Source organism: Heliconius melpomene, chromosome 4, assembly GCF_056956725.1.
Source record: "Heliconius melpomene rosina isolate 202511_hmr_F chromosome 4, ASM5695672v1, whole genome shotgun sequence".
NCBI lineage: Eukaryota > Metazoa > Arthropoda > Insecta > Lepidoptera > Nymphalidae > Heliconius > Heliconius melpomene.
This window is the reverse complement of record NC_140392.1, coordinates 10109348-10134021: the sequence shown is the minus strand read 5'-3', so window position 1 is coordinate 10134021 and position 24674 is coordinate 10109348. Positions and strand designations below refer to the sequence as shown.

General features: G+C 33.8%; 3 protein-coding genes across 7 annotated transcripts in view; all 3 read right to left on the bottom strand.

Moving 5' to 3' along the window:
- Positions 1-3551: 3551 nt before the first annotated feature.
- LOC146539727 (uncharacterized) lies at positions 3552-4884 on the bottom strand. Its single transcript, XM_085185068.1, has 3 exons — positions 4743-4884; positions 4292-4671; positions 3552-3849 (listed from the first exon to the last, which is right to left on the bottom strand). The coding sequence occupies exons 1-3, from the start codon at positions 4774-4776 to the stop codon at positions 3610-3612; spliced, it is 654 nt and encodes a 217-aa protein (XP_085041194.1). The 5' UTR covers positions 4777-4884; the 3' UTR covers positions 3552-3609.
- On the bottom strand, positions 4525-10308 carry LOC146539726 (cytochrome b-c1 complex subunit 2, mitochondrial-like). Its single transcript, XM_085185067.1, has 9 exons — positions 9347-10308; positions 8873-9102; positions 8486-8774; positions 7929-8056; positions 7631-7803; positions 6551-6670; positions 5804-5971; positions 4743-5500; positions 4525-4684 (listed from the first exon to the last, which is right to left on the bottom strand). The coding sequence occupies exons 1-8, from the start codon at positions 9545-9547 to the stop codon at positions 5424-5426; spliced, it is 1386 nt and encodes a 461-aa protein (XP_085041193.1). The 5' UTR covers positions 9548-10308; the 3' UTR covers positions 4525-4684; positions 4743-5423.
- A 6397-nt stretch (positions 10309-16705) lies between these two features.
- ClpX (Caseinolytic protease chaperone subunit) overlaps positions 16706-24674 on the bottom strand; it is a 30499-nt gene continuing 22530 nt past the window's right edge. For 2 of the 5 annotated variants that reach the window (XM_085185062.1, XM_085185065.1), the window contains exons 6-14: positions 23534-23678; positions 23157-23248; positions 22633-22786; positions 22072-22267; positions 21702-21794; positions 21047-21175; positions 19864-20037; positions 19023-19078; positions 16706-18259 (exon numbers count right to left, since the gene is read on the bottom strand). In XM_085185062.1, coding sequence (XP_085041188.1) covers positions 19025-19078; positions 19864-20037; positions 21047-21175; positions 21702-21794; positions 22072-22267; positions 22633-22786; positions 23157-23248; positions 23534-23678 — 1037 coding nt within the window. In that variant the 3' untranslated portion in view covers positions 16706-18259; positions 19023-19024. Of the gene's footprint in view, positions 18260-19018; positions 19079-19847; positions 20038-21046; positions 21176-21701; positions 21795-22071; positions 22268-22632; positions 22787-23156; positions 23249-23533; positions 23679-24674 lie in introns of all 5 variants that reach the window. The other 3 variants (XM_085185063.1, XM_085185064.1, XM_085185066.1) reach the window with 3 other exon arrangements.

Sequence of the window (24674 nt, the reverse complement as noted above, 5' to 3'; positions counted from 1 at the left end):
TTTTATAAAAATCGCTGGCGATTTAAAGATTTTTCCATACAAACTTTCAACCCCTTATTTGCACCCTTAGAGGGTAAAGTCTAGAAAACGATGAAACACGTGTTCAATTAAATACTTTTAAAAATCTAAATTTCAAATTTTATAAAAATCGGTGCCGATTTAAATTTTTTTCCATACAAACTTTGAACCCCTATTTCACCCCTTTAGAATTAAAATTTTTCAAAATCCCTTCTTAGTGGATGTCCAGATTGCGAAAGTAAACATCTGTCCAAATTTCACGTTTCTACGACTACGACAAGTCCTTTTATATATATAGATAATGTATATGTAAGAACCTAGTGTCAAGAGGCTCTGACTGACTCTTCTCCCTGCACCGCCAATCTTTCAAAACAATGCGTGTTTAGTAGTGAAACTATCTTATTTTGCTGTCTTTCTCACCATGCGAATCGTAAGCCCTGCTCCAGTTCCAGATCTTGAAATTCGCGTCAATATTTGCTCCATTAGTCTATTTGGTTTCACTGATTAGTCTCTAACCAGTGTTCTCGTTCGTTATTTACAGTAAAAGTGCTTTGAGTTGCATTTCTGATGTTTATATAGGTTTTAATATTGAAGTATAATAATTATTATGGCTGTCGGCGTTGGTTACTAGAACGAAACTTATGAGGAAATAATTGTTTTAACGTTACATCAATATATCTTTGCTTTAGATATGCTTTAGATAAATCTGTATTATTTTTTTTCTATGAAATATCTACACATTTCTACATTTTGGAAACTTCCAACCTTTATTTATATCGTAAAGGCAAAGCGCGGCGTTGAGTTCCGTAGATACGCCTATGGCTATAGAATATACTCTTAGCTATAAATTATATAATGAGCCTAAATTCGAGCTGTTTACTCCCAACCCCTAAAGAGTTCCACTGTCCTGTCCTGGCTCTACCAGCAGACCAGTTTGACACAATGACATTATTGTAATGTCTCCTAAGCTGTCATGGTCATATCATTACTATAAAAGGGTCAAATTCCTTTTCTTAGATATTAACACATATAGTTACAAGTCGACCTAATAAAAGCGTGTTAAAAGTGAGATTACCTGTTTATTTTACAAACATATTGTTATAACATAGCTGTTAACAATAAAAACAGAATTTTAACATGTTTTTTTGTTAATTTAAACACTTTGTCTTTCAATATTTACATATATGTTTAATCCAGTTGGGGTACCTCAGGGGCCTGTACGAGCACCGTCCATGTTTATTTATTTGTCTCGTATAAACACTACTGTCGGAGAAACTGATCAATTTCAAATGTAACTACGTATTCCGTTTTCTTATACAATAATTTACACGTAAATAATAATGTATAAATAATGCCTATTCATGTATACAAAATATATGTATATATGTATATAATAATCTAAGTACAGAGTTATTTGTTAGAGTTATTATTTTATAACTATTAAGAAATCGATATACCTAACTAAAAGTATATTTGTTTGTGCATTTGTAACTTATTAAAAAGTACATTTATTTATTTACTTTTTGTCCATGAGTACCAGATAAATTTGGACACAGGTCAAGTGTGGATCCGCATATGGGCACAATGAGTCCACAACTCTTATTGATTTATACATCACACATCATTATGCATCGTTAATTTTCAGCCCAAATCCAATATTACATTTTTACGTAGATACACAATGTCTCAAAAATTGAACGGCGGATGGGAAGTTGAACTTACTACTTACTTAATACTAGGTTCCTTCTGCCAATCCTGCTAAATGCAAGATATAGCGTAAAGCTAAAATAAAGACATAATTAAAATCTTTAAATTTTCTCAATTTTTATACATTTTAACTGAAATACAAGAAAATCCATGTTTATCCAAATCATATTCGGACATTACCAAATAAAAAAGATCTCTGTAAACAAATTGAAGAGCATAATTCCTAACGCTCAAAGACAGATGTTAAAGAAACGTGATACACCTCGCGGCCATCAATCTGTGTCAACAAGACGTCGAATCACTAATTAAGAAGTTTATCATAAAGCAAAAAATTAAGGCTCAGTCGTTCGACCTAAATATCCTTGGGGGCAGATTGGACCCAGTATTAGCGTGTGGATGTTTTAAATAATCTAAGTATTTTTCTTTAAATAATCTAATATGTAATAGCACTATTTACAACTTTATGCGTTTTCCTGTAAAGCAAGGTTGTTCGTAGAAGACGGTTTTGGTTTGACACCTACCAAAATTATATATTTTTATGTACTTATTAGTTAGATATCTATGATATAACTCACAACAAAAATCAATGTCAGTAGCTGAACATATTTACATATATAGAAATACACATCAGTATTTTTAAATAGATTATTAAAGAACGCTTATCGCCTACACTGTGGCACCATCCATTCTGATATTATTTTAATTTACTCTCCTCCCCGGCCGTGATGAATACGGCAAAACAAAATTTTGAAATTGCCTACTTAAGTCTGCATTGCAGATTTCTATACTTAAAGAAATGAGAGAAATGTATAGGTCTACCTTTTTGAAGACTGTTTTCTTTAGCATTTCAATGCCAATTATTTATGGAGCTGGATTACAGAATATGTTCTCTTCTAATTAATTTTTATAGATTATATATTAAGTTAATCTAATTCATACGATATTTTTTTACGTATTCTCTTGATATTAAATTTATAATAGCTACATATATATTAGTGGCAAAACTCCCTAATATACTTTTTTTCTTAATTTTATATTTAAATGACTGGAGTAGACAAACAAAATGCAGTTTTTAAGTAAGAACTTAACAAGCATTTTTCATTATTTAAATGCTGAATGTCTATGTAGTGGTAGACAAATGACTTATATAATTATTTAAATGTTTAATATAATTTTATATTTATAATAATTATTATAACTTGGATATTTAGGTAGGCTGTTTAAAATTTTACATTGTGTCGTTAGGCAACAGAAATAAAAAATGAAGATTTTTCCCCAGTCATAAAGGCGCGAAAGAAAAATGTATTAAGTATATCTTTTAAAAGTAGCTAAATAAAAGTAAGAAAATTTTAGCAACGCCATCTAGGATTTGAGTATTAAAATTACTTTGAATATCAAATTTTTAATTGTAAAACCAGTTAGAATCGCAAATATTTAACAGATGGGGGTAAGAAAATGTCCTTTATTTATATTTCCCCATTTTTCACCCAATAATATAATTTTCGAGGCTACAAGTATTGCCGCGCTTTGTTTACCGGAGTAGGAAAATGAAACCAACTTTATTATATTAATTCCCCCTAATTATGAGATGCAGGCTAGGTGGCACATTGTAAAGAATTTGGAAATGAATTTTAAAATTTTGTATGTTTTTTAAATAAAGTATTTTCGACCAATTAATTAAATCTAAATAATACATAAAATAATCTTTTTTACACAATATAATTAGTATATTTGGACTTGATGTTCTTGTTGATATTCAATATCAAGGTATCTTGATCATATCTTATAATGAATTCAGGAAGATGCTATAATAAAAAAACAATGAATTCTAGAATAATTATTTATTTAATCTACTCAACAAATATGATTTCCAAATTATAAAAACTAAGCCTTATAAACATCAGTATGCTTATAATTGATCTTCTTATCAATACCCAGAAGTTGTCGGATTATGAACTCGGGAAGACGTTTATGTCTCCATCGAGTGGGCAATGGAGTGTGATTGGCTTTGTCTATTTTAGTTTTTACGTATTCCTCTGCTGAAAATTCATTTGCTTGTTTGACCATCGCTAGTAATTCATTTTGGAATACTTTTTCCTTTTTTATGCGACGGTTTTTCTTTATCTGTAATGGAAAGAATATTATTACAGAATATGAAGTATATAGAAGAGTTTATTTAAAATATTATAGTAATTACTCGACGACGACGACAACGAAACTACATGCATGGAGGCCATTGAATTATAGCAGGACAGTGTAGTTTTCAGTTTTTATGCTCTGGCATATGATTTAAAATTTAGGAAAGTTTTTATTAATTTGAAAAAATTTTAGTTACATCCAATGAGAACAATCATAGCTTTTACATTTAAATTTTAGATATTACAAAAAGTTTGAATTAGAGTTAAAAAATATATTTTTTTTAATTTTTGCATTAAATGACTTTTATCTCTTTAGTGTATTGAATTTTAAAAAGCAGCTTCTCACTTTTCCCACATAGCAAGGTAGGCAGAGGGAACCTAGTGGTAATGATAGAGTGGTGAAGATATAAAAAATATTTTATACTGACTCTAGCCCAACGATATTTCATTCTCTTCAACAACTTCCTTCTCTGATGCTTCTTCATTTTCTTCCTTCTAATAACAATCAATCTAACAGCTTGTTTCTCTTCTTGATCAATAGCCGGCAAACCAATCTCATCTTTTCTCCAATTTGAATCAATTAAAGGCAAAATAGAACTAGGATTTACTATTGGTATATAAGTGAGTGGATCTTTCTTTCTATTATCTTGTTGTTTGTTTATATCAAAGATATTACTATGGGGGCTGAAATTCATTGTTTTCGCCTTTGATAGTACATCTAAATTGTTTGGCGAAAGCCGAGGTTTTGTTGCCGGCGAACATTCTTTAATACAACTGATAGCAGTTTTCACGTTAATAAACCGCAAATCTGTAAGCAAAATCTTAAAAGATAAAAAATCAATAAGACTTTTATAACATAACCTTAAAAATTTTACTTACATTTTGCTGTATTTTGTAAAGTATTTTGGATCATTTTTACTGTTTTGTAAGATAATTTTAAATGTTATAGATTGAACATTGTTTTATTTGTCAATGTAACTGAATTTTACTTAAAAATTAATAGAAATTAAGTATATTTAATAGCAGTGAAACAAAATTAGTAATGCCATAGATTATAATAACGTAAGTGATGACATCTGTCATTATTTGACATACGGACAAAATGTCAAAGAAAAAATTCTAACTCAACTGGCACGCTCTAAACGCCATATATCAAGAAATCAATCAATCAAAAATGCTAAAATAATTATTTACTTCCTTTTTCGGCACGCCTTAATAAAAGAAAAAATATACTCACCAAATAATAAATATATGCAGGCCCACAAACGTGTGATTGAAAACATTACAGGTTGTGGGTTCGATTCCCATTCAAAGAAATTAAATATTATTTTTTCTCATTTCTTCTCTATGGTGAGTAGGTAAACCACGGCGATGAGTATCGCCACTCAAAACGCAATGCCTTCAGAATTGAGCGGAGAGTAGAGAACGAAAGTGCCTTAATCGGAACAGACGGAAGAGTGTCACCCAGGTTCCCTCTGCCTTGCTATATTCAAAATAAAGTGCGAAGTTACATAAATAAAACAACAATATTTTAATGATATATTATATACGTATATTAGTTTATCTATGATTGAATATTTCTTGGTCAGTCGGAGCAGCGCCTACGTCTCCTACGATAGCAACCGCCATATTTCCGGCTGTGGATAAACAATTATTAGAGTTTATTTTTTTTGTACATTTTTAAAAAGCAGCAAAAACGATGCATGAATGATCTTATGGCGAGAAGTGAGAACTTGCAGTACAAATAAAGAAAAAAATCCAAAAATATGAATGTGAAAATTTTGAAATATTTTATAGAAAAGAGAGAGACAAACATAAAATTGTAGTTGATTTCGTACAAAATGAGTGTACAATTCCGCCAACTTAAGTTTGTCAACTTTTAGTAACCTTAACCTTTTGAGGTACCTACCTACAGAATCCAAAAACAGTAAAATACTTACACCCTCCCGCCAAACTCTTCGCGGTGAGCTTTATCTCATCTAAAGGTATCTTATCAATCATTTCAATCAAATCATCGACACTGTCCATTTGTTCATCGTGGAAAGCTTGTAACGCGAATCCTTGGGATAATTTTGCACTATTTTCTTCGTGTTGCGCTAAACCTAGATCTGCAATATATAATTCATGTTTAAAATTTTAAAATATATTATGTTCATATATTGTTTAGGCCATCGCGTCGTGGAGCAGGAACACAAATGAGTTAAGAAAGGCAGCGATTGTGGGTTCGACTTCCTCTCTGTGGGATTAAATATTAAATATTTTAATGTCCTAGGTATGGTAACAAGCAATACCTCAAGAATTCTTAGTAACTCATATATCGCAGATCCCCTTCTGCCTACCTTGCTATGTGCGGAATAAAGAAAAACATGTTCATGTCTCTCGAGGTTACACGATTTATTGCCTAAAGCCTATTTGTCAGATTTACACATTTAAAAATAATTTTAATATTTTTTAAATATTTTTTATGGAAAGGACATGCAATAAAGGCAAACGTGCATAGGGGTCACCTGATGGTAAGTGATCACCGCCGCCCACAACCACGTGTAACACCAGAGGAGCTAGTACAGATGCGTTGGACAGGCTTCTTGGTTTTGGATATCGAGATATTAAGAATAGGAGCAGTCAATTAAAATTAATTGATTTAACGTTGTAAGTCAATTTTTATTTTCAGCCACAAGGTTACTTACGAAGACGTTTTTTCCCAATTTCAATTTGCTTAAAATCCAAATCACCAATATTAGCTAAGAACTCTGACATTGCAAAGGCTGTTCTGCTAATTGTACAGGATTTAGTCTTCGCTATTATACCTAAAAAAAGTACTCATGTAAATATTGAAGAAAAATGGACTCAAAATAATTTTTTTTAAGCTTGTTTCCAACAAAATATAAGTTACATTCGATAGAGGCTGTAATTTAATATTAAGTATATTTAAGTATATTATATAAGTACACTTGCCAAATTAAAGACGATAAACGATTGGGAAATTGAACAATAAAATAGATTTTATCCTGGTTTGCCGTTTGGTAATCTATATATATAAAAGGACTTGTCCTCACTGACTGAGGTAAGACGCACGCACAGCCGTAACCGCTGATGGTAGAAACGTGAAATTTGGACAGATGTTTACTTTCGTAATCTGGACATCCACTAAGAAAGGATTTTAAAAAATTTTAACCCTAAAGGGGTGAAATAGGGGTTAAAAGTTTGTATGGAAAAAAAATTAAATCGGCACCGATTTTTATAAAATTTGAAATTAAGATTTTTAAAAGTATTTAATTGAACACGTGTTTCATGGTTTTCTAGAATTCTTCCCCTAAGGGTGCAAATAAGGGGTTGAAAGTTTGTATAGTTTTTTTTTTAAATCGGCACTAATTTTTATAAAACTTGAAATTCAGACTCTTAAAAGTATTTAATTGAACACATGTTTCATGGTTTTCTAGAATTCTTCCCCTACGGGTGCAAATAACGGGTTGAAAGTTTGTATGGAAAAATTCTTAAATCGCCACCGATTTTTGTAAAATTAAAAATTTAGACTCTTAAAAATATTTCTTTGAACACATGATGCATGGTTTATTAGAATTCACCCTTAAGTGAGCTAGCGAAGCTGTGCGTGTCCGCTAGTCTAATTATATTTTTTAATATTTTACAAGAATAAATTCTGTGCTTTCAATAGATATCCCCAGAAAAAATTGTAGATGAATTCTCCGAAGATAGGCACTTTTTTCACTTATTAGTTTAATGATCTTATTCTTTAAAACTTCCTTTACCAAAAACTCCTGTATCAGCATATGATATATTAAAAGCTCTATACGAAGTGAACACGTCGTTCCCACACATAAGTCCGAGCGGCGGCTGGAGAATTTTATTATACTCGCTCTCTCCTTGCTGTAAAGTGTCCGTTCCACATGCAGCCGCTAATATTGCATATTTCTGGAGATTACTAGAAATAATTAAAAAAAATATGTAGATATTACTAAATAAAAAAAGGTTAGAACAAAGTAGTTTCCTCTGCCTGCACTAATACAGCGTGACGCAATAAAAAAAACAAATAGAAATTTATCTCACAGAAAATCATCAGTTCCACAACCGGGAATAGCTACGACAATCCAAGTGTCACTGCCTGAACCCAAGTCATAGTACTCAAAACCACCTCGTGGACTTGATTGTGGCAGTTCTAAGCATAAGGGCTTATCCTGTAACAAATATATTCTTATTTTTATTCCAACGTTCTCCATTGGCTATTTTATCTAATGAAGATTAAAAATTGTCAAAATAAGCTATTAGTAAGTTGAAATTAATTTCTCAGTACAAAGACCTTAGCAAAGTTTTTTTTGAGGCTAGTCGAGGGACAGGGACACAAGCATGCGACTGCGAGTATGACAGGTTGTGGATTCGGTTTCCACTCGAGAAAATAAAATATTTAATATTTTCATTTCCTCTTGATTTGGTAACGATATACACAATGCATTCGGAATTCGCCGGAAAGTGGAGAACGGAAATGTCTGAATGGGAACGGAGTGTTTTTTAATTTTTATATATAAATATATTATTGTACTTTTCCTAAATTATGACCAATAAAAAGTTTTTATCTCACTAGCATGATGCATATGTATTACACATACCCGGCTAGTATTGATACGTTCAGCCATCTCTACCGTCTCGTCAAAAGGCACCCCAACGCTCGCTACAGTACACCGATTAGACTGAAAGTTGGTCTCCACATATCTTCTCAACTTTTCTCCAGTCATCTCATATATTCTCTCTTGTTCACAAAAATTGGAATTACTTAATGAACCGGCGAAGCAAGCTTTTTGCACTAAGTCTATAGCTCGTTGTTCCGGATGAATCCTAAGTATGTCGCCGCTGATTTGTGCCTTTAAGTCTGTTATTTCCCAATTGTGGTAAAAACACCTAATTAATTACAAAACAGATTAATATTATGAGATCAATAAAAAAATACTATTATTTATTACTCTTAAGACAAAAGACGTCAGAAGGAAGATTTCTACCTTGCTGCTGTATCCAAAAGGTAATTCTTTAGTTCCCCAAACAGATATAACGGGCATTGCAGAGTATACGCTATAGTCTCCCTATCAGATGTACAAGAAAGATATGCTCCTTGTTGCTGTAAGACTCGAAGTTTGGAATAATTGGTGAAATCCTGACCAGATGATGTAGATGCTGCGCGCAGGAAGTGAGATGAGCCAAGGTCGTCGTGGGTTTCATATCGAGATCCTGCCTTTAAATGATTTTTTAATATATTTTATAAGTTTTGCTGGTTTGAGTAGAAACTAGCAACATAGCATTTCATGGATTCTCTGTTCTGGGTGGGTTGATATTTAAAAAAGCACTGATCTATCTCTGAAATACGACGTAGGTCGCGTGAAAAAAAAAATTACCATAATCGCGTAACAACACAAAATTATAACATTCTCATCATATCGAGAACCTCCTTGTTTTAAATTGGTTAAAAATAATAATACCTGAAACATAACAGTGCATGATGCCATGATAGTGCCAGAAGTCTTCGCCGCTAATATTTTAATTCCGTTCATCATTTCTGACCGTTGCGTTTCCGTTGGTCCGTAGGTGGGCGGCGGACAATATATACACGTACTACACGAACTCGTTGTAAAACTTCGTAGTTTTATGTTAGTATATAAGATTGGTAGAAGTTTTTTCATTTTGTTGAGTTTTTGTTTGTTTATATATTTAGGTTTTGGTATTTTATTTACGACTTACGTCATTTATTGTCAGTTGTGATTATGACTTATTAAAATATTTTCTTTGTTAAAATAAATATTATCTCGTATGTCCAGGATGTTTTGTTCCCGCTTATTTATCTAAAAAAATATATTTGTAGGCATTGTGCCCAAGCGGCACAGCATATAACTATTTTGCATCTTAACACATGGTCGCTAGAGCCCCCTCTGCTTCACCTGCTATGTGCGGGTGAAGCAAAAAAAATGAACAAATTCTAAGATTGGAACCAATACACATCTTCTATTGCACAAAGATAGTCAATTTGAGCAATTCATCTATTTGCAACAGCTTATCAGCACCACCTACGCAGTAGTTATATTATATAATAAACACTGCATTAAAAACATTTAAATACCTAATTTAACATAAATAAATCGGTTCGAGGGTTTCGTAACAAATTATAAAAGTGAACGAACTTAAAGTTACGTTCGTGTACATTCATTTGGTATGAAATTAACTACAAATATAAGTTGATAGTGTTTTTTTCCAGTGATATACTTACACCTAATATTAATCTAATTCTTTATTTGTATCTACTGTTAGTTTTCATCTATTGCAATTTTTTTTTAATTTTAGTCCCCAGGGTGGTTTCCTAACGGTTTTAATTACACGATAAATAGAACAAAATACGGCAAAGCAATGCATATTTCATCAGGGACAGAGTACCCTCTTCCCTACCCAACCGGTGTCGTTGTAAAAGCCAATAGGGCTAACAGCATTAACCTCATGATCGAAAAAAAACAATGCACAGACACTCGTACATACCTAATGATTATGTTGATTTTTTAAGATATGGAACCCTAAGAATACTAGAATCTCTGAACAAGTATGAAATTTTGGGAAAAATGATCTTGAAATATATATATATATATATATATATCCTTTTAGGTATTTGATAATATTATAAATATACTAAGCCTAGGTTCTTGTTATCAACGTAATCTATACACGCTGTATACGTCACTCGTGTACTGATTAGGTTACAGGGTGTACATTTATAAACATATTATCTAATGGTTCGTAATAAATATGCGAGGTTACATATGCTATGCGTGTTTGGAATAATTGACGTAGGTCGTTTATTGACGTAGGTTCAATATTATAAATAAATACATTATTGAAACTTATACACGCGATATATACAATATTTTAAGGCATGTACAAAATTACTATATAGAGATAGAGATATAGGTCAAAAATTTTGATAGAAACTTAGTGATAAAAAAACTCAATGTATAATATTCAGAATACCTTAAACTTTTTTTTAAACCGGAAGTACTCTCGAATGCAGAACCCGTGGATCCTGTCAAATCTACTTTTTGACTTTGACTTCATTGACTTCAAATAACAGTGGGTACATCATATTGATGGAGTGGCGAATAGACTTAGCTCAGCAGCTTTCGTGCGTCGTTTCGCGCGCCGGTTCTTTTCAGGTCAAGCTAATAACTCAGATATTAGCTTTAGTGAACTGGTGACTAGCAAAAAATAAATCGGTAAAGTAAATTTTTATTATATATATAGCAAATAAATGAAAATAAATTTTGTAATATTACTTAACCGAGTAAATGGTTTAATATCTATAATATATTGAAGATTCACGAAGGAAATGAACTAAAGGAGACATCAGTCTCGCGCAATTTTCATATAGCCAACCGATTAACACTCATGAGTTCAATTTCCATTTATAAAATGCTTATACTTTATAAATTAATAAAATAAAGAATGTAGAGATTTGTCACTAAACATTTTCTCCGTAAGCCACAAAGAAAACATGCGTCAAGATTAAACGAAGTAACGCGAAACAAATTACAAATCAATAAAACACTTTCACCGAATCTGAATCAACCTATCACTTTTATAACTTAATCCTCATTATCAGTATTATTTACTAATATTTTCCCACGGTTATATTTCCTTAGTTGTAGGATGTCTACATTTAATATAAAAATCTAACGTACGTACATATTTTTTTATTAAAATATTAAAACAATTACTTCACAACTATACTTGAAAATAATAGTCTTTTGTTCAATGTGTTTAGTGGTTATCTCTTAATGTCTTTGTCATGTTTAGCTAGCACCGATTAAAAAAAAACAGGGTTAAAATAGTTAATAGTTATCCCTAATATCCAGATATCATAATTTTGTCAATAATTTAATTTACTCTTTTCCAATTTTCTTTACTTCAAAGTAATAAATATATTATTTTCAGGTATAGTTTTGTAGTCATTTTCTATCTCTAAAAAAATATTTAAAAAGCTTTTTTTTTAACTTTTAGAAAGACTACGACGACTCTATTTTTCAGCTTCACGCGGTATCCATAGGGGGATCCAGAGGGGACCTCGTGTTGAGATACTCCGTTGTTCGCTTACCGCTGAATTTTCGGGACATTGCGTGAAGGGATGATGCGAACGGCTCTTCATCCGTTCACTGACAGAATCATTTACCCCTTTTCTTTTGAAAAAATCGGATAAAACGAAAACATTTAATAAATTTCAATTACTTCCTAATAATATTTCAAGTTACGTGAATGTCTATAACTTAGTAAACTATGTCGGTATGTACAAAAACTATTTAATGTTTAAAAGAGCAAAGTAGTTCCATGCAGTTAGCACATCATGGTCACCGCTTCTAGAATTGTGATGTAAACATCATTGTTTCAAATAATAGCATAATAATTAATAAACAATAATTATAAAACATGTCAGTTAAGTATAAAAGATAGTTCTCGGATGTCCAAATACATTAAGACGCAAATACTTCATCTAACTCCCTGTCTAAATAGAGAGCTTATTACTTATTACAAAATGGACATGAACTTCAAAGATGGCCACGAATTTGCCAAATTTTTGGATAATAACGACAAATTAGGCCATTTTAGAAAAAGATTTTATTTGAAGAAGAACACAATTTATATGTGTGGTAATTCTCTGGGATTGGCTTCAACAGACGCTGAAGAGAGAATACTAGAAGTAATAGAAAAATGGAAGTCTGAAGGTGTCAAAATATGGAACGTGGATAATAACAAATATTATATGTATTCAGCCTATCTTGCAGAGACGATGGCTGAGTTGGTAGGAGCAGATCCTGACGAAGTTACTATAAATGGTTCCACCACAGTGAATATTCACCAAGCAGTCAGTACGTTTTATAAACCAAACAAAGACAAGTATAAAATATTAGTGGATGACATTAATTTTCCAACAGATAGATATGCTGTAGACAGCCAGGTAAGGCTAAAGGGATATGATCCCAAAGATGCTGTGAAAATCATCTCCTGTAAAGACACTCTTATGGACGAAAATGACATAATACGGGCGATGACTCCTGATGTAGCTCTTATTCTGCTACCTGCGATATACTATCGATCTGCTCAAATATTGGATATGAAGAAAATTAGCGCTGAAGCAAAGAAAAGAGATATAATAATAGGTTGGGATCTTTGCCACGCAATTGGTAGTATTGAAGTCGATTTAAAAAGTTTAGACGTTGATTTTGCAGTTTGGTGCACATATAAATATTTAAATGGTGGCCCTGGAGCTGCATCCGGTTTGTATATAAATAGAAAACATTTCCATCTACTCCCAGGATTAGCGGGATGGTTTGGAAACAAGAAAGAGACCCAATTCAAACTACTTCAGGAGTTTGATCATCGAAAGGACGCCAACGGCTGGCAGATCGGTACTCCACATCTCCTTTCGATGGCAGGCTTGGAAGGTTCATTAAACATGTTCCTAGAAGCCGGTATATCGAATATTCGAAATAAAGCTTTAAAAATCACATCTTATTTGATGTTCTTGGTGGACACGAAACTGGTAAAATACGGGTTCTCCATTGGCAACCCTAGAGAAGACGAGAAACGTGGTGGTCATATTTGCTTGGAACATGAAGAGGGGTATAGGATATCTTTAGCGTTGAAAGATCGAGGAGTTGTTCCAGATTTCAGAGATCCCAATGTTTTAAGACTCACTCCAGCACCCTTATACACCAGCTACGAAGAAGTATATAATATGGTCCAAATATTATTAGATATCGTTGAAAATGAAACTTATAACCAAATTAGCGACAATAGGAGTTTAGTAGTCTAGAATTTTATCAATGGTGATATATTAAATGTGATTAAGAGTATTATTATTATATTTACTAGTGTATTTTTACAATAATAAAGGTAATCTTTAAAAATATTTTTATTGCCCATAGAATAAAATATATTCACGTTCATAATACGCAATATTAGGTATTAAGACGTCATGTAATAGACATGCGGAAAATAACAAAACTCTACGTACTTTTTCTTGGAATCTTCTTTTCGGCCACAAAAACAATATTTTCCTTCCTAGGTGTGCAATAATTTTCCAATAATAATAATGCTGAATTCTTCTCCCACCGATCTAATATTTTATATACTCGTAGGTATATAGTTATATACGAATTGTGACGTTCAAATACTTGTATGAGTAGGGGAATTGTGCTCAAGATGGCATACTATGATAAGATGACACACTACCAATATTGATGAAACTATTAGCGCTAAGTGCGATCTTGTGACGTTTTAGAGAGTGTCTGTAGATGCAGCTAGTGCTTAAATTCAGTATGGCTGAAAGTGAATGCAGATGGGCAAGTAATTCATGTTTTCGTTATTTTCAATTGCAACAAATTTTTCTTTCGCTTTTGCTTGATGGTGAAAAGACATGTAAGATAAAGATTTTCTATTTGAACTAATTATAAATGTAAAATAGGATTATTATATGACACAACTAACGCTAAAAGCGCATCCTAACCTATAACCTTTTGTCACAACGGTTAAAATTAAATTCATATATCTATTGGGTAAGATGACATACAAGACGTGAGTATAAGATGGCATACTATCTTACCCTTATAAATAGAATCGATGTATTTTTTGCTTTACCTACAAAATGCCTGGCAATTACAAACGAATATATATTGGTCACAAGAAGACATGGATAAGGCTGCTAGAGCAAGGGCATTCAATAGCCGCAAGTGACGAAGCTTATTTCCCTTTTGGAAAAGGAAGTAACTGATAACGGAATCCAACCTCATAAAAATTGCAACATGTATGAATTTGGCCTTAATACTGTTTAAAAGCCCCCCAGCAAAGAAGAAACTATTTATTTGTAAACTATGCTCGACAAATAATGATGGCATTTTTATGCCACATACTAAGTATGTCATTTTACCCTGTAGTTATTTCGTCTTACACTGGTCGACCTAAGTGCGATTTTTGTTTGTTTTTATGATGTTTGAAAGATGATTGTTCTGAAACTAAAATAATTTCGTTGATTATGAAATATATAATAGTATACGCAATATGCTGTTCTCAGATCACTTTATTTGTTTGAAATATTTATCTTCAAACAAAAAGTATGTCATCTTAAGCACAATTCCCCTAAGCTACGATTATGACTCATAAGTCTACATTCTGAGTCTGACATTATAAATAATGATCATTGTTATCAAATTGTCAATTAATGTTAAAATATTTGTTTACGTACTTACTCTCTTATAGCAAAACTTTGAAAGATATTTATATTTTTTATCTTCACACTAAATTCATGCATATAGCTGGGTAGGGGGAGGGAACCTAGTGTTAAAACACTTCGTTACCCACTTTCCGCTGAAATTTGGAGGCATGGCGTGGCGAGGCCGCCCTTTGCCTCGAAACCAAAGCGAAGAAATGGAAATATAAATTTAGTGACGACGAGTGGGGATCGAACCCACAACCAGACGCATTTACAGTCACATTTTGTGTCCTTGCGACTGGCCTTGGTTTATTAAAGTCTTTTCTGAGATTTTTTGGCAAGGACAAGGCAAGCGTGCGTAGGTAGGTAGGTAGGTAGGTCACCAGATGGTAAAAGATCACCGCCACCCACGACCCCGGGTGACACCAGACGAGCTACAGGGGCGTGGCCAGCCTCTATGCTGGAGGCAGATGCCGAATCGCACAGTACTGGTGCCATGTATATTGGTATTGTGGGTAATATTAAATTACGTGACATACTGTGTGGTTAGAAAGTTCCCCAGAACACTAAAACTGGGTGTTACAAAAAACTGTGCCCGGCCCATGCTTATTAGATTAACTAGTGGCCAGCTTTGTTCAATTTATGGAGGCTGAAAACAAAGGTATTTAAGTAACTATGGGTAACAAAAGTGTCTCAGTGGGAACGGAGTGTCTTTACTCTAGGTTCCGTATTATGTGTTATGTTTTAGAAAATTTGTTGTATTTAAAATAAATAAAGTACTACAATGGTAACAATAAAGAGCAACTGTTGAGTTTCTTGCCGGCTCCTCTCAGCAGAACTGCCTTCCGAACCGGTGGTAGCTTTTTGTTCATATGTTCGACGATTCAAAAGTGCTTATAATAAGCCTTAGCGCGCACTGGTGACTTTTGTCACGGTGACAATAAATTTTTTGTCACTGACATGTCACCATACATTTCGCGACTGCGCGCATTTGCGATGACAGTGACGAAACTTTTTACATTTGATAAAATGGAACTCGAAGAGATGGTTGTCTGTGCACTTATATTAAGAAATAGAAAAAAAAGCAAATGTAGAAAATATTGGCTTTCAACTTTTCATTTGTCATAGAGCAATGGCCTCAACTCAATTTCGTCAATCAGTATTGTCATTGTCTATTTTATTTTCATGAAAACACACGTTTTGCCTTGGTGATGAACTTGACGCCATTCTTGAAATAAAAATTCGGTGCTGCAATGCAACATGCTGTTGTTTCATGTTTATGCGGAAGACGACTAGTATGGAAACCGCAAGGAGGAGGTGACATTTAGTTGCTAATGCGCGCACGGGCATACAAATCTATGGACGCGGTGACAGTTGCGTCACCGGCGTGTTGCCGTCCTCCGCGGACAAAAAGTCACCCAATTGTCACGTATCCAAATGCGCGCACCTTCATTAAGTGTAATGTACACGGTGACAGTGACGCAACAGTCACGGTGACAAAAATCACTAGTGCGCGCTATACCTAATTGCCTATTTGAATAAATAATATTTTGAATTTGAATTTGAATAGGAACACAGAATGAAAAACAAAAAAGTAATATTAATTTCTTTATATTATCTCGAAAATAGGCTTAGTTTATTAAATTATACTATTTTTAGTTGCAAAGTGTTTCTTTTAATATCTCCAAATAAAATTTAAACTATAATTTTAAAAATTCACGTCGCAACATTAAATAAAAATTAAAACTAAAAATAAAAAAACGGTCATAAATTTCACAGCTTTGCCAATTAGTTTTTAAACATCAATGATTTGTAGAAAAATCGAGAGAATAATATAGATCATAAAATAATATTTTAGCATATTTTCAAAATTATTTAATATGTTGCAGGTTGAATTTTGAAATAGAAAATTATTTAAGCAATATTATGAGTTATTTTTAATAAATATTGCAAAACCATTCTCTAAATTACTATTAGCGATTTTTTTTTTGATTATTCGAAGTTATTGAAGTTGATATATTAAGGGTTTTATTATAAGTATGATAACTATTATTAAATAAAAATATTAAATAATTAAATTAAAATAGCTTCACCTGTATCTCGTATATTAGCAGTACCGAGGAAAACAGATAAAGGTAAAAAAAAAGAAAGAGGAAAAATTTGTGGATTTAATTTCCACTGAAGAATGATTTAAATTTAAAATATTTAGAATCTCCAGTAGCTTTAGACAGGTTAAAGTAGAACTGTTTTTTTTTCTTTCTAAACAACAATTTAAACATATAAATAATATATTTTTAATTTTTTTTTACAAATCATTGACGCTGTATCCATATTTCGATACTTTTATAATAAAAGTTATCTATAACACTAACTAATCTATTATATTCTATTTATATTCGTTATTTACAGTAATTTACATCACATAGTAATGTTGTATGGTGTTGAATACAACAGTTTAAAAGATACGAACGTCGGGATCGAATCTACATTTAAGTAATTTCATGTTTTTTTAGAAATTAAAATCACTTTTTGGTTTAATTTTTCTTTTGGAATAATTATAAACAAGCAATTTTTAGTAAAGCAAAACAATTAAAATAATACATTTTTTTTCTTTTCTTTTTTTTTTCAAGTAAATAATTAAGGTTTTTACTACTCACACATAAGATTTGAAAATAAAATTATTTAAATAGAGTATTTTTATATTATTTTAACTTACATATTGACACTACTATATTATCAATTTAAAGTGATATCAAATATTTTTGTAAAAAAATAAAGAAACTATAGATACTCCATCAAAGTTGGTTATCACAAATTCTTATATAATTTTAAGTTTTTTTTTACCTACAAATGAAAATGAGAAGAACATGGACACGGCTTCCAAAAAAAATGTGAACCAAAAAGCATATTCACAATAAGTTTACGTTTAAAACCGCTCATTTTTATATATTTTTTAAATTTATAAAAGACAGAATCCAACCAAATAGCATTTACACTGTAATTTGTCATTTAAAAAAAATACTTTGCTTTTGTATAATCTGTTCAACATATTTGTTTTAATTTGTCGTCTATATATTTATATTATCTATTGAACGTCTGTAGGTCAGAGCGCACAGGTCACCGATTCTTCTGTTTCTGATGTTTTGAGTTCCTGCAAAATAAATTATTTCATAGTAAACAGAGAAGGAACAATATTGATATTATATGATTGAATGATTAAGCATAGATTTATGTAAGCTTTATGAATCAATCTAAAAATATGAAAAAAATAATAATAATAGAGCTACAAAAATGTTTGATCGATTAATTGCTTTTAAGAACAAAGCAATAATATATTTTTTTAGCTTCACGTATCTTGCATGTATCTTGGGTACGCAAAGAAAACCTAGTGTCACGACACCAGTTCTCATTAAGACTATCCATCCTCCACTTTCTGCAAAAATCTCGAGGTATTGCATGTAGAGTGGCGGATGCAACACCGTGCTTTGCCTTATAAGTTCAGGTTAGGAACGAAATGTTTATAATATTTCATTATAAACATTTCGTTATTAATATTTCATTCCTCTGAGTAGGAATCGAACCCACAACAGTCAAATCTTGACAGTTGAACCCTTGTGACTCTGTGCCACGGCAGCCAGACGTTTTTAATTGTTATAAATTTATTTACTGAATATTGACTTTTGTACAAATTAATTTAACAAAATAGATGCTTCAGTTTTGGAGTACTAAACTAAATTTGTCACTGAACTTTGTTTTGCTACTCAATGAGAATGCCTTAATATAATATATATATAAAACATATGTATATATAAAAAATAACTATTGTGTTACAAAATATGACGTCATACTACTGTCAAATTAAGAAAAATAATTGAAACAAAAATATATATTTTGTCTATATTCTACTAACGCACAGTTAAATTGAAAATCCGTTTTTAGTTCGCGGCCATACCGCGGCTTTGACTTCGTCCTGAAAATATTTATAAAAAAAAATAACTATTTTGCCGTAATAACGTTATTGTACAATACCCAATTATAGTAAAGTCAACGAGTCGTGGCCGCTAAGTGTAGAATTGTAGATGGAAGTATGGATTTATTTTAAGGATTTTTATTGTTTTCATTATTTGGTTCCTGAGCGCGAGTGTAATGAAAATTGCGCATCAGTTCAGAAAGCCTAACTTCAGGGGCGGCTACGGCTCGTCAACTGTGCTGTACTTATAGTAAACCAGGTAAAGTTACTGCAAATTGTAAGCGTTTAGCGTATACACACGTTTGGAATGATATTTAGTGTTGTTTTAGTATTGTGTATCACGGGGACGTGATGTTGTGACGTATTTTAGGTTTATGTTGTTTAATTAATTGTGTAATGTGCTATCAGTGTTCATATATTGTAGTATGTCACAGTGTAGTAATCCTAACGTAATATTGTACGTAGTTTGTGGTAAAAAAATTATAATATAATAGATTGTACGTTACAAATGATTGAGTAACATCTCATTATCTTTTCCATTCTACGTAATATTGACGAAGTAAATTTGGGTCTACCGTTACAGCTAAAATATATCTGTTAATGTGCGTCTGTCTTTGCGTGTGTGTACGTCTCTTTGCTTCCGAGACGCACGTCAGTCAGTGGGTGTCTAGAAGTGTCTGCGCGCGTATGTGTGTATGTGTGTGTGTGTGTGTGTATGTGTGTGTGTGTGTGTGTATGTGTGTGTGTGTGTGTGTGCGTGTCTACATACAATTGGTGAGTCGCACCGAGGGCCAGCGGTCGCCGTCCCCTTCGCTGTCGCTGCAGGCGCTGCGGGCGGGCGCGCGCTCGCGGCGGTGCAGCGCGGGCGGCTCGGCACGCCGCACGCAGCCCTCGTGCACGTGCACGCGTGCCACGTCCGACCCAGGGATCTCGAACATCACCTCCAGCAAGAGGTTTTCCTGAGGAGAGGGATATGAGGAACATTATAATAGAAGCTTTTCTTTTATGGAAAAAGAGCATACGCTACAGGTGTTAAATAGGCCTTGGATCCATCGATCAGATAAATACAAAGATCATTGTTTTCGTCGTATTGTTTTTGATCATTCACCAGGTCGAAAAGAGCAGTATAATTAATGTTATGCCTTCCATAATGAACAGAATTGTTTGTGTTGAGAGCCCGATATATTTTTTAAACTCATGTCTAGGTCTGTCTGGTCTCTCACAGAGGAAGCACCGCTAGTCTAGAGGATCGTAATTGTAATAAGAATAAATTTACTATCAGACAATTTTTGAAGGAAAAATTGTTTTGACATTATCGCCTAAATCAGTGAAACGCTTGCGAGGTGATCCGTTTAGTGTTTTCGAGATATTTATCAGTTTTAAGCGCTTTTATGGGCGGCACGTGGTAACTAAGGCCAGCCTTCGCTTCTGCCATTACGTACACCAAATGACATCTTGGTCCATACGGCGAAATATTAAATACAAAGGCACAGTGAACACAGAAGAGGTCAAATGGATCCCGAACACTAAGCGTTGACGGTATACAAGTCTTAGAAAGGTTACAGTCACCGATTTAGTGGAATGTATTCCAGCCTCAGCTAAGCACAACCGAGTCGTGAACGAAAATCGACTTTGACGTAATTTGGATTTCTTAAGAGTAAAACCACAAGGCAACGAAAAGCGAAGCACGGTGTCATTGTCGAAAGAAAAATAGCTACGGAAGAGGAACACCATAACAACCAGGTTATGCGACGGTTGTGGGTTTGATCCCCACTCGAGAGTATGAAGTATTATTTTTGAATATTTAAATTTTTTCGCTCCATGGCAAAAATCTGGCGTTAAGTTCCGCCACTCAACACGCAATGCCTCGAAAAATTCGGCGGAAAGTAGGGAACGGAGTTCCTTCTGTGTTGTTCCCTGCTGATTAATTATTGCTGATTAATTTAATAATAAGCATGTCTTCCATACCATGATGGCGCGTAGGCCGCGCGCGCCCGTCTTGCGTTCCATGGCCTGCGCGGCGACGGCGGCAAGCGCCTCCGCGCTAAACGACAGCTCGCACTTGTCCATCGCGAACAGCAGCTTGTACTGCGCCACCTGTGCGCACACACACAGTTTGTAAATGTTATTGTAGAGTACGAAAACGAAACGAAACGAAAACATAAAAACGAATATTTATATATAGAAAATTATATATTAAAATATTGTTTAATATATTATGTTAATAAATTATTAATTAAAATAACTTATATTTAAATATAGAAACATTATTGTTAATAATAGTTGCTCGAATGCACCATGCATTCGGGTAATTTAGAACATTGAATATCTCTAATAATAACCATTTAGATATCCACTAAATTAATGTTGCCTGCCATAACTACGAACGTATTACGTCTGGTACGTAAAGACAATCATCAGAAATATCCGCTCTTCAAAATTAACCTAATATAACATACTAAAAAATATTATACTGTATTAAAATAATACCTATTATTATTTTCTAAAAACGTATAACAAAATTAAGGCGCAAGATTTGAATCTCGACGTCTTAGAAACCAACAGTGCAAATCCTTCAACTTTCAAACTTTTATACGTACATGTACTAAACGTTAATACTTACAATAGCATTCTTAGGCTCAGTGAGAATGCGTACGAGCAAGTCCTGGTCGAGACTGTGGAAAGGCACCAGCACGGGGAACCGGCCTACGAATTCCTGTAAACAGCATATGTACAAACATAAACCTAAAATAAGCTAGATTGTAGTAGTAGTTGATATCCAGATTGATTTTGGCCACGGTGACCGCATCTCCTCTGCTGTCGGTCGGGAGGACGGAACGAAATTGCACGCAGTAAAAATAGAATTGTGAAATATAAAGTAAAATATCGTGTTTATTACACAATAAAATTATTCAATATAATTAGATTGAAACGAAAAGTTTTAGATCTAGGCCTTGCAGTCTATTTCATCCCTAAGCTTACGGTAAGCATACCGGTATCATGCCGAAGTCGATGAGGTCGCGGGCCTGCACTGCGCGCAGCCATAGGTCGCGCTCGGCCGCCTCGGCACGCGCAGAGTCGAGCGGGGACGCGTCAGCGCGCGCGGCCGCCAACGCGGCGCGGCGGCCCGACTTCGGGTCCCAGGCGCCGAAGCCCAGGTACTTCTCGTTGTTGCGGCGCTGGATCAATCTGGAAAGGAAATCTAATTATTATAATTATAAAGTTAAGCATCAAGAAAATCGAGGGGTCCACGATTGAAGGCTAGCCCGCAGTCACCTGTGCCAGCCCTTACGAGGGCTGCAACGTTACATCCACGTGTAACTAAGCGGAGATTTCAACTACGATAGCCTCAGGTAAGGTTAAAAGTATGAGAGAGATTAAAAAGGAATAGTATAAGCTGCGTGAATCGGCAGAAATTTAAAAGATGGGGAAAACACGAAGCTTTTCTGGCGAGAAGTTAGTGTCTCTAGGGGTTGCTCGCTAACCCATCGATTGAAAGGGATGCTTTCGAAAGACGAAGTACTGCTGGTACTGTTGACCCAGCACTCACTGACCTGTCCAGCCCGTTATAGGCGCCGCTCGCCACGAACAGTATGTTGGTGGTGTCGACCTGCACCGCGTCGCCGCGCAGCTTGCGCGAGTTGCGCTCCGGCACAGACACCACGGCGCCCTCCAGCATCTTGAGCATGCCCTGCTGGACGCCTTCGCCTGGAATTGAAGAAAAAAGAGTTTAGAAGAGTCATCTCTAAGAACCATTTTTTTTTTCAGCTATTCTATGGAATACTTTTACTCCCAAAAAAGAGACAAAAAGAAAATGATCAATCATATCATCTTCGAACGCACGATCGACCTCAGGCTTTGCCGAGAGTGTACTACTTTTGCGTCTCAATATAACCACCGAGGATGTTACAGACTCTGCAAAGTGGAGTAGGTTAAACAGGAAGGTAGACCCTGGCAACTGCCAGGAGAAAGAGAATATAAATGGACAAAAAATCTCTTTAGAGATTGTATAAAATATAAGTGTTTTTATCATGTTAAATTTTATAGGTGTTATTTTATAATTTCTGTAGGAACTAACCTCCAACATCTCGTAGCTGGTGTATTCCGGGCACTGCACCTATTTTGTCTACTTCATCGAGAAACACTATGCCCGTTTGTGCTCTTTCCACACTGAAACATGTATTTATTTATTAAATTATGTTACAATATTATAGTTATCATAATATATGATAGATTTGTTTATAATTTTTGCGAAATATGGATAGAGATAAAATTTAATAAGTCTCAATACAATACGTTTAAGTTCTTATAGTTTAGTAATAAATCTTAAAAATGATATTTGACTTAAGTAATATATTGATTCATAGAACCATATAGTAGCAATAGGAACATCTAACATCTAAATCTCTCAAAAAAACCTAAGCCACTATAAACACAAACAATAAGTATACCAACTTGAAATTAGCGTCCTGCAGCAGCTTAGCGATGACACTCTCGATGTCCTCCCCGACGTAGCCGGCCTGCGTGAGCGTGGTGCAGTCGCAGATCGCGAACGGCACGTCGAGGCACTGCGCTATCGTCTGCGCCAGGAGAGTCTTACCTAACCGAGACCAAACAGAACTAGTTAATCAGGCGGATATTCTTTGAGATAGATCGTTGCCAGAGGATGATTAAACCAAAATTTTAATAAGCTGAGATCGCACAAAGAAAGAACCGTGTGGAGACCTTCATAGCTCATAACGACCTAGGGCTTGGGTTATAGTAGGTACAATACGATGGTACCGTATAGGTGTAGAACATTAACAATGTGTAATAAAAGTAAATTAAGGGAGGTTCACACTATAGCGCCAGTCATGGCTCGTTTTAGGTTCGATCTTAGTCTGTTAAAAAAATCGTATATGAGAAACACTAAGAGGTAAGAGCATTTATTCACACTATCGTTACGGTCAAGTTCCGCTCAATCACGCATGTAACAATATCTCGCCGTAACCGGCACTGTAGTATGAAACCTTCCTAAGTATAGAAATCGAAGATTTTATCAAGTATCCCTATATTTTAAAACTAGTGGACCCGGACGCGGCTACGCCTGCTTGAACTATAAGAATATTTATTAAATATTATATAATATATTTATTTTTATAAGGATGAATATCAATACCATATAAGTTCATTTTGGGTGACGTTTTCTTAAAACAATAAAGAAACTTTGCAAACCGGTGCTTAGCAACGACGGTTGGCATGGCAGAATAAATTTCATGTCAAATTAGAAAGTATTTTAATTTATTAGTACATATGTGTAATGTAATATTATATAATATTATATAGCCTATAGCACTTCTGAAGAATGCAGCTTTCATACAAAACAAAAACATAGTAAATCGAACCAGTAGATCCAGAGATCTTAGCGTTCAAACAAACAAACAAACAAACAAACAAACAAACAAACAAACAAACAAACAAACAAACAAACAAACAAACTCTTCCGCTTTATTATATTAGTATAGATTAATGAAGTATTAATATAATATATGTTTTTAACTAACATAAAATAAAGTAAATCAATTTATATTACAAATAAATTTAAACTAAACTATTC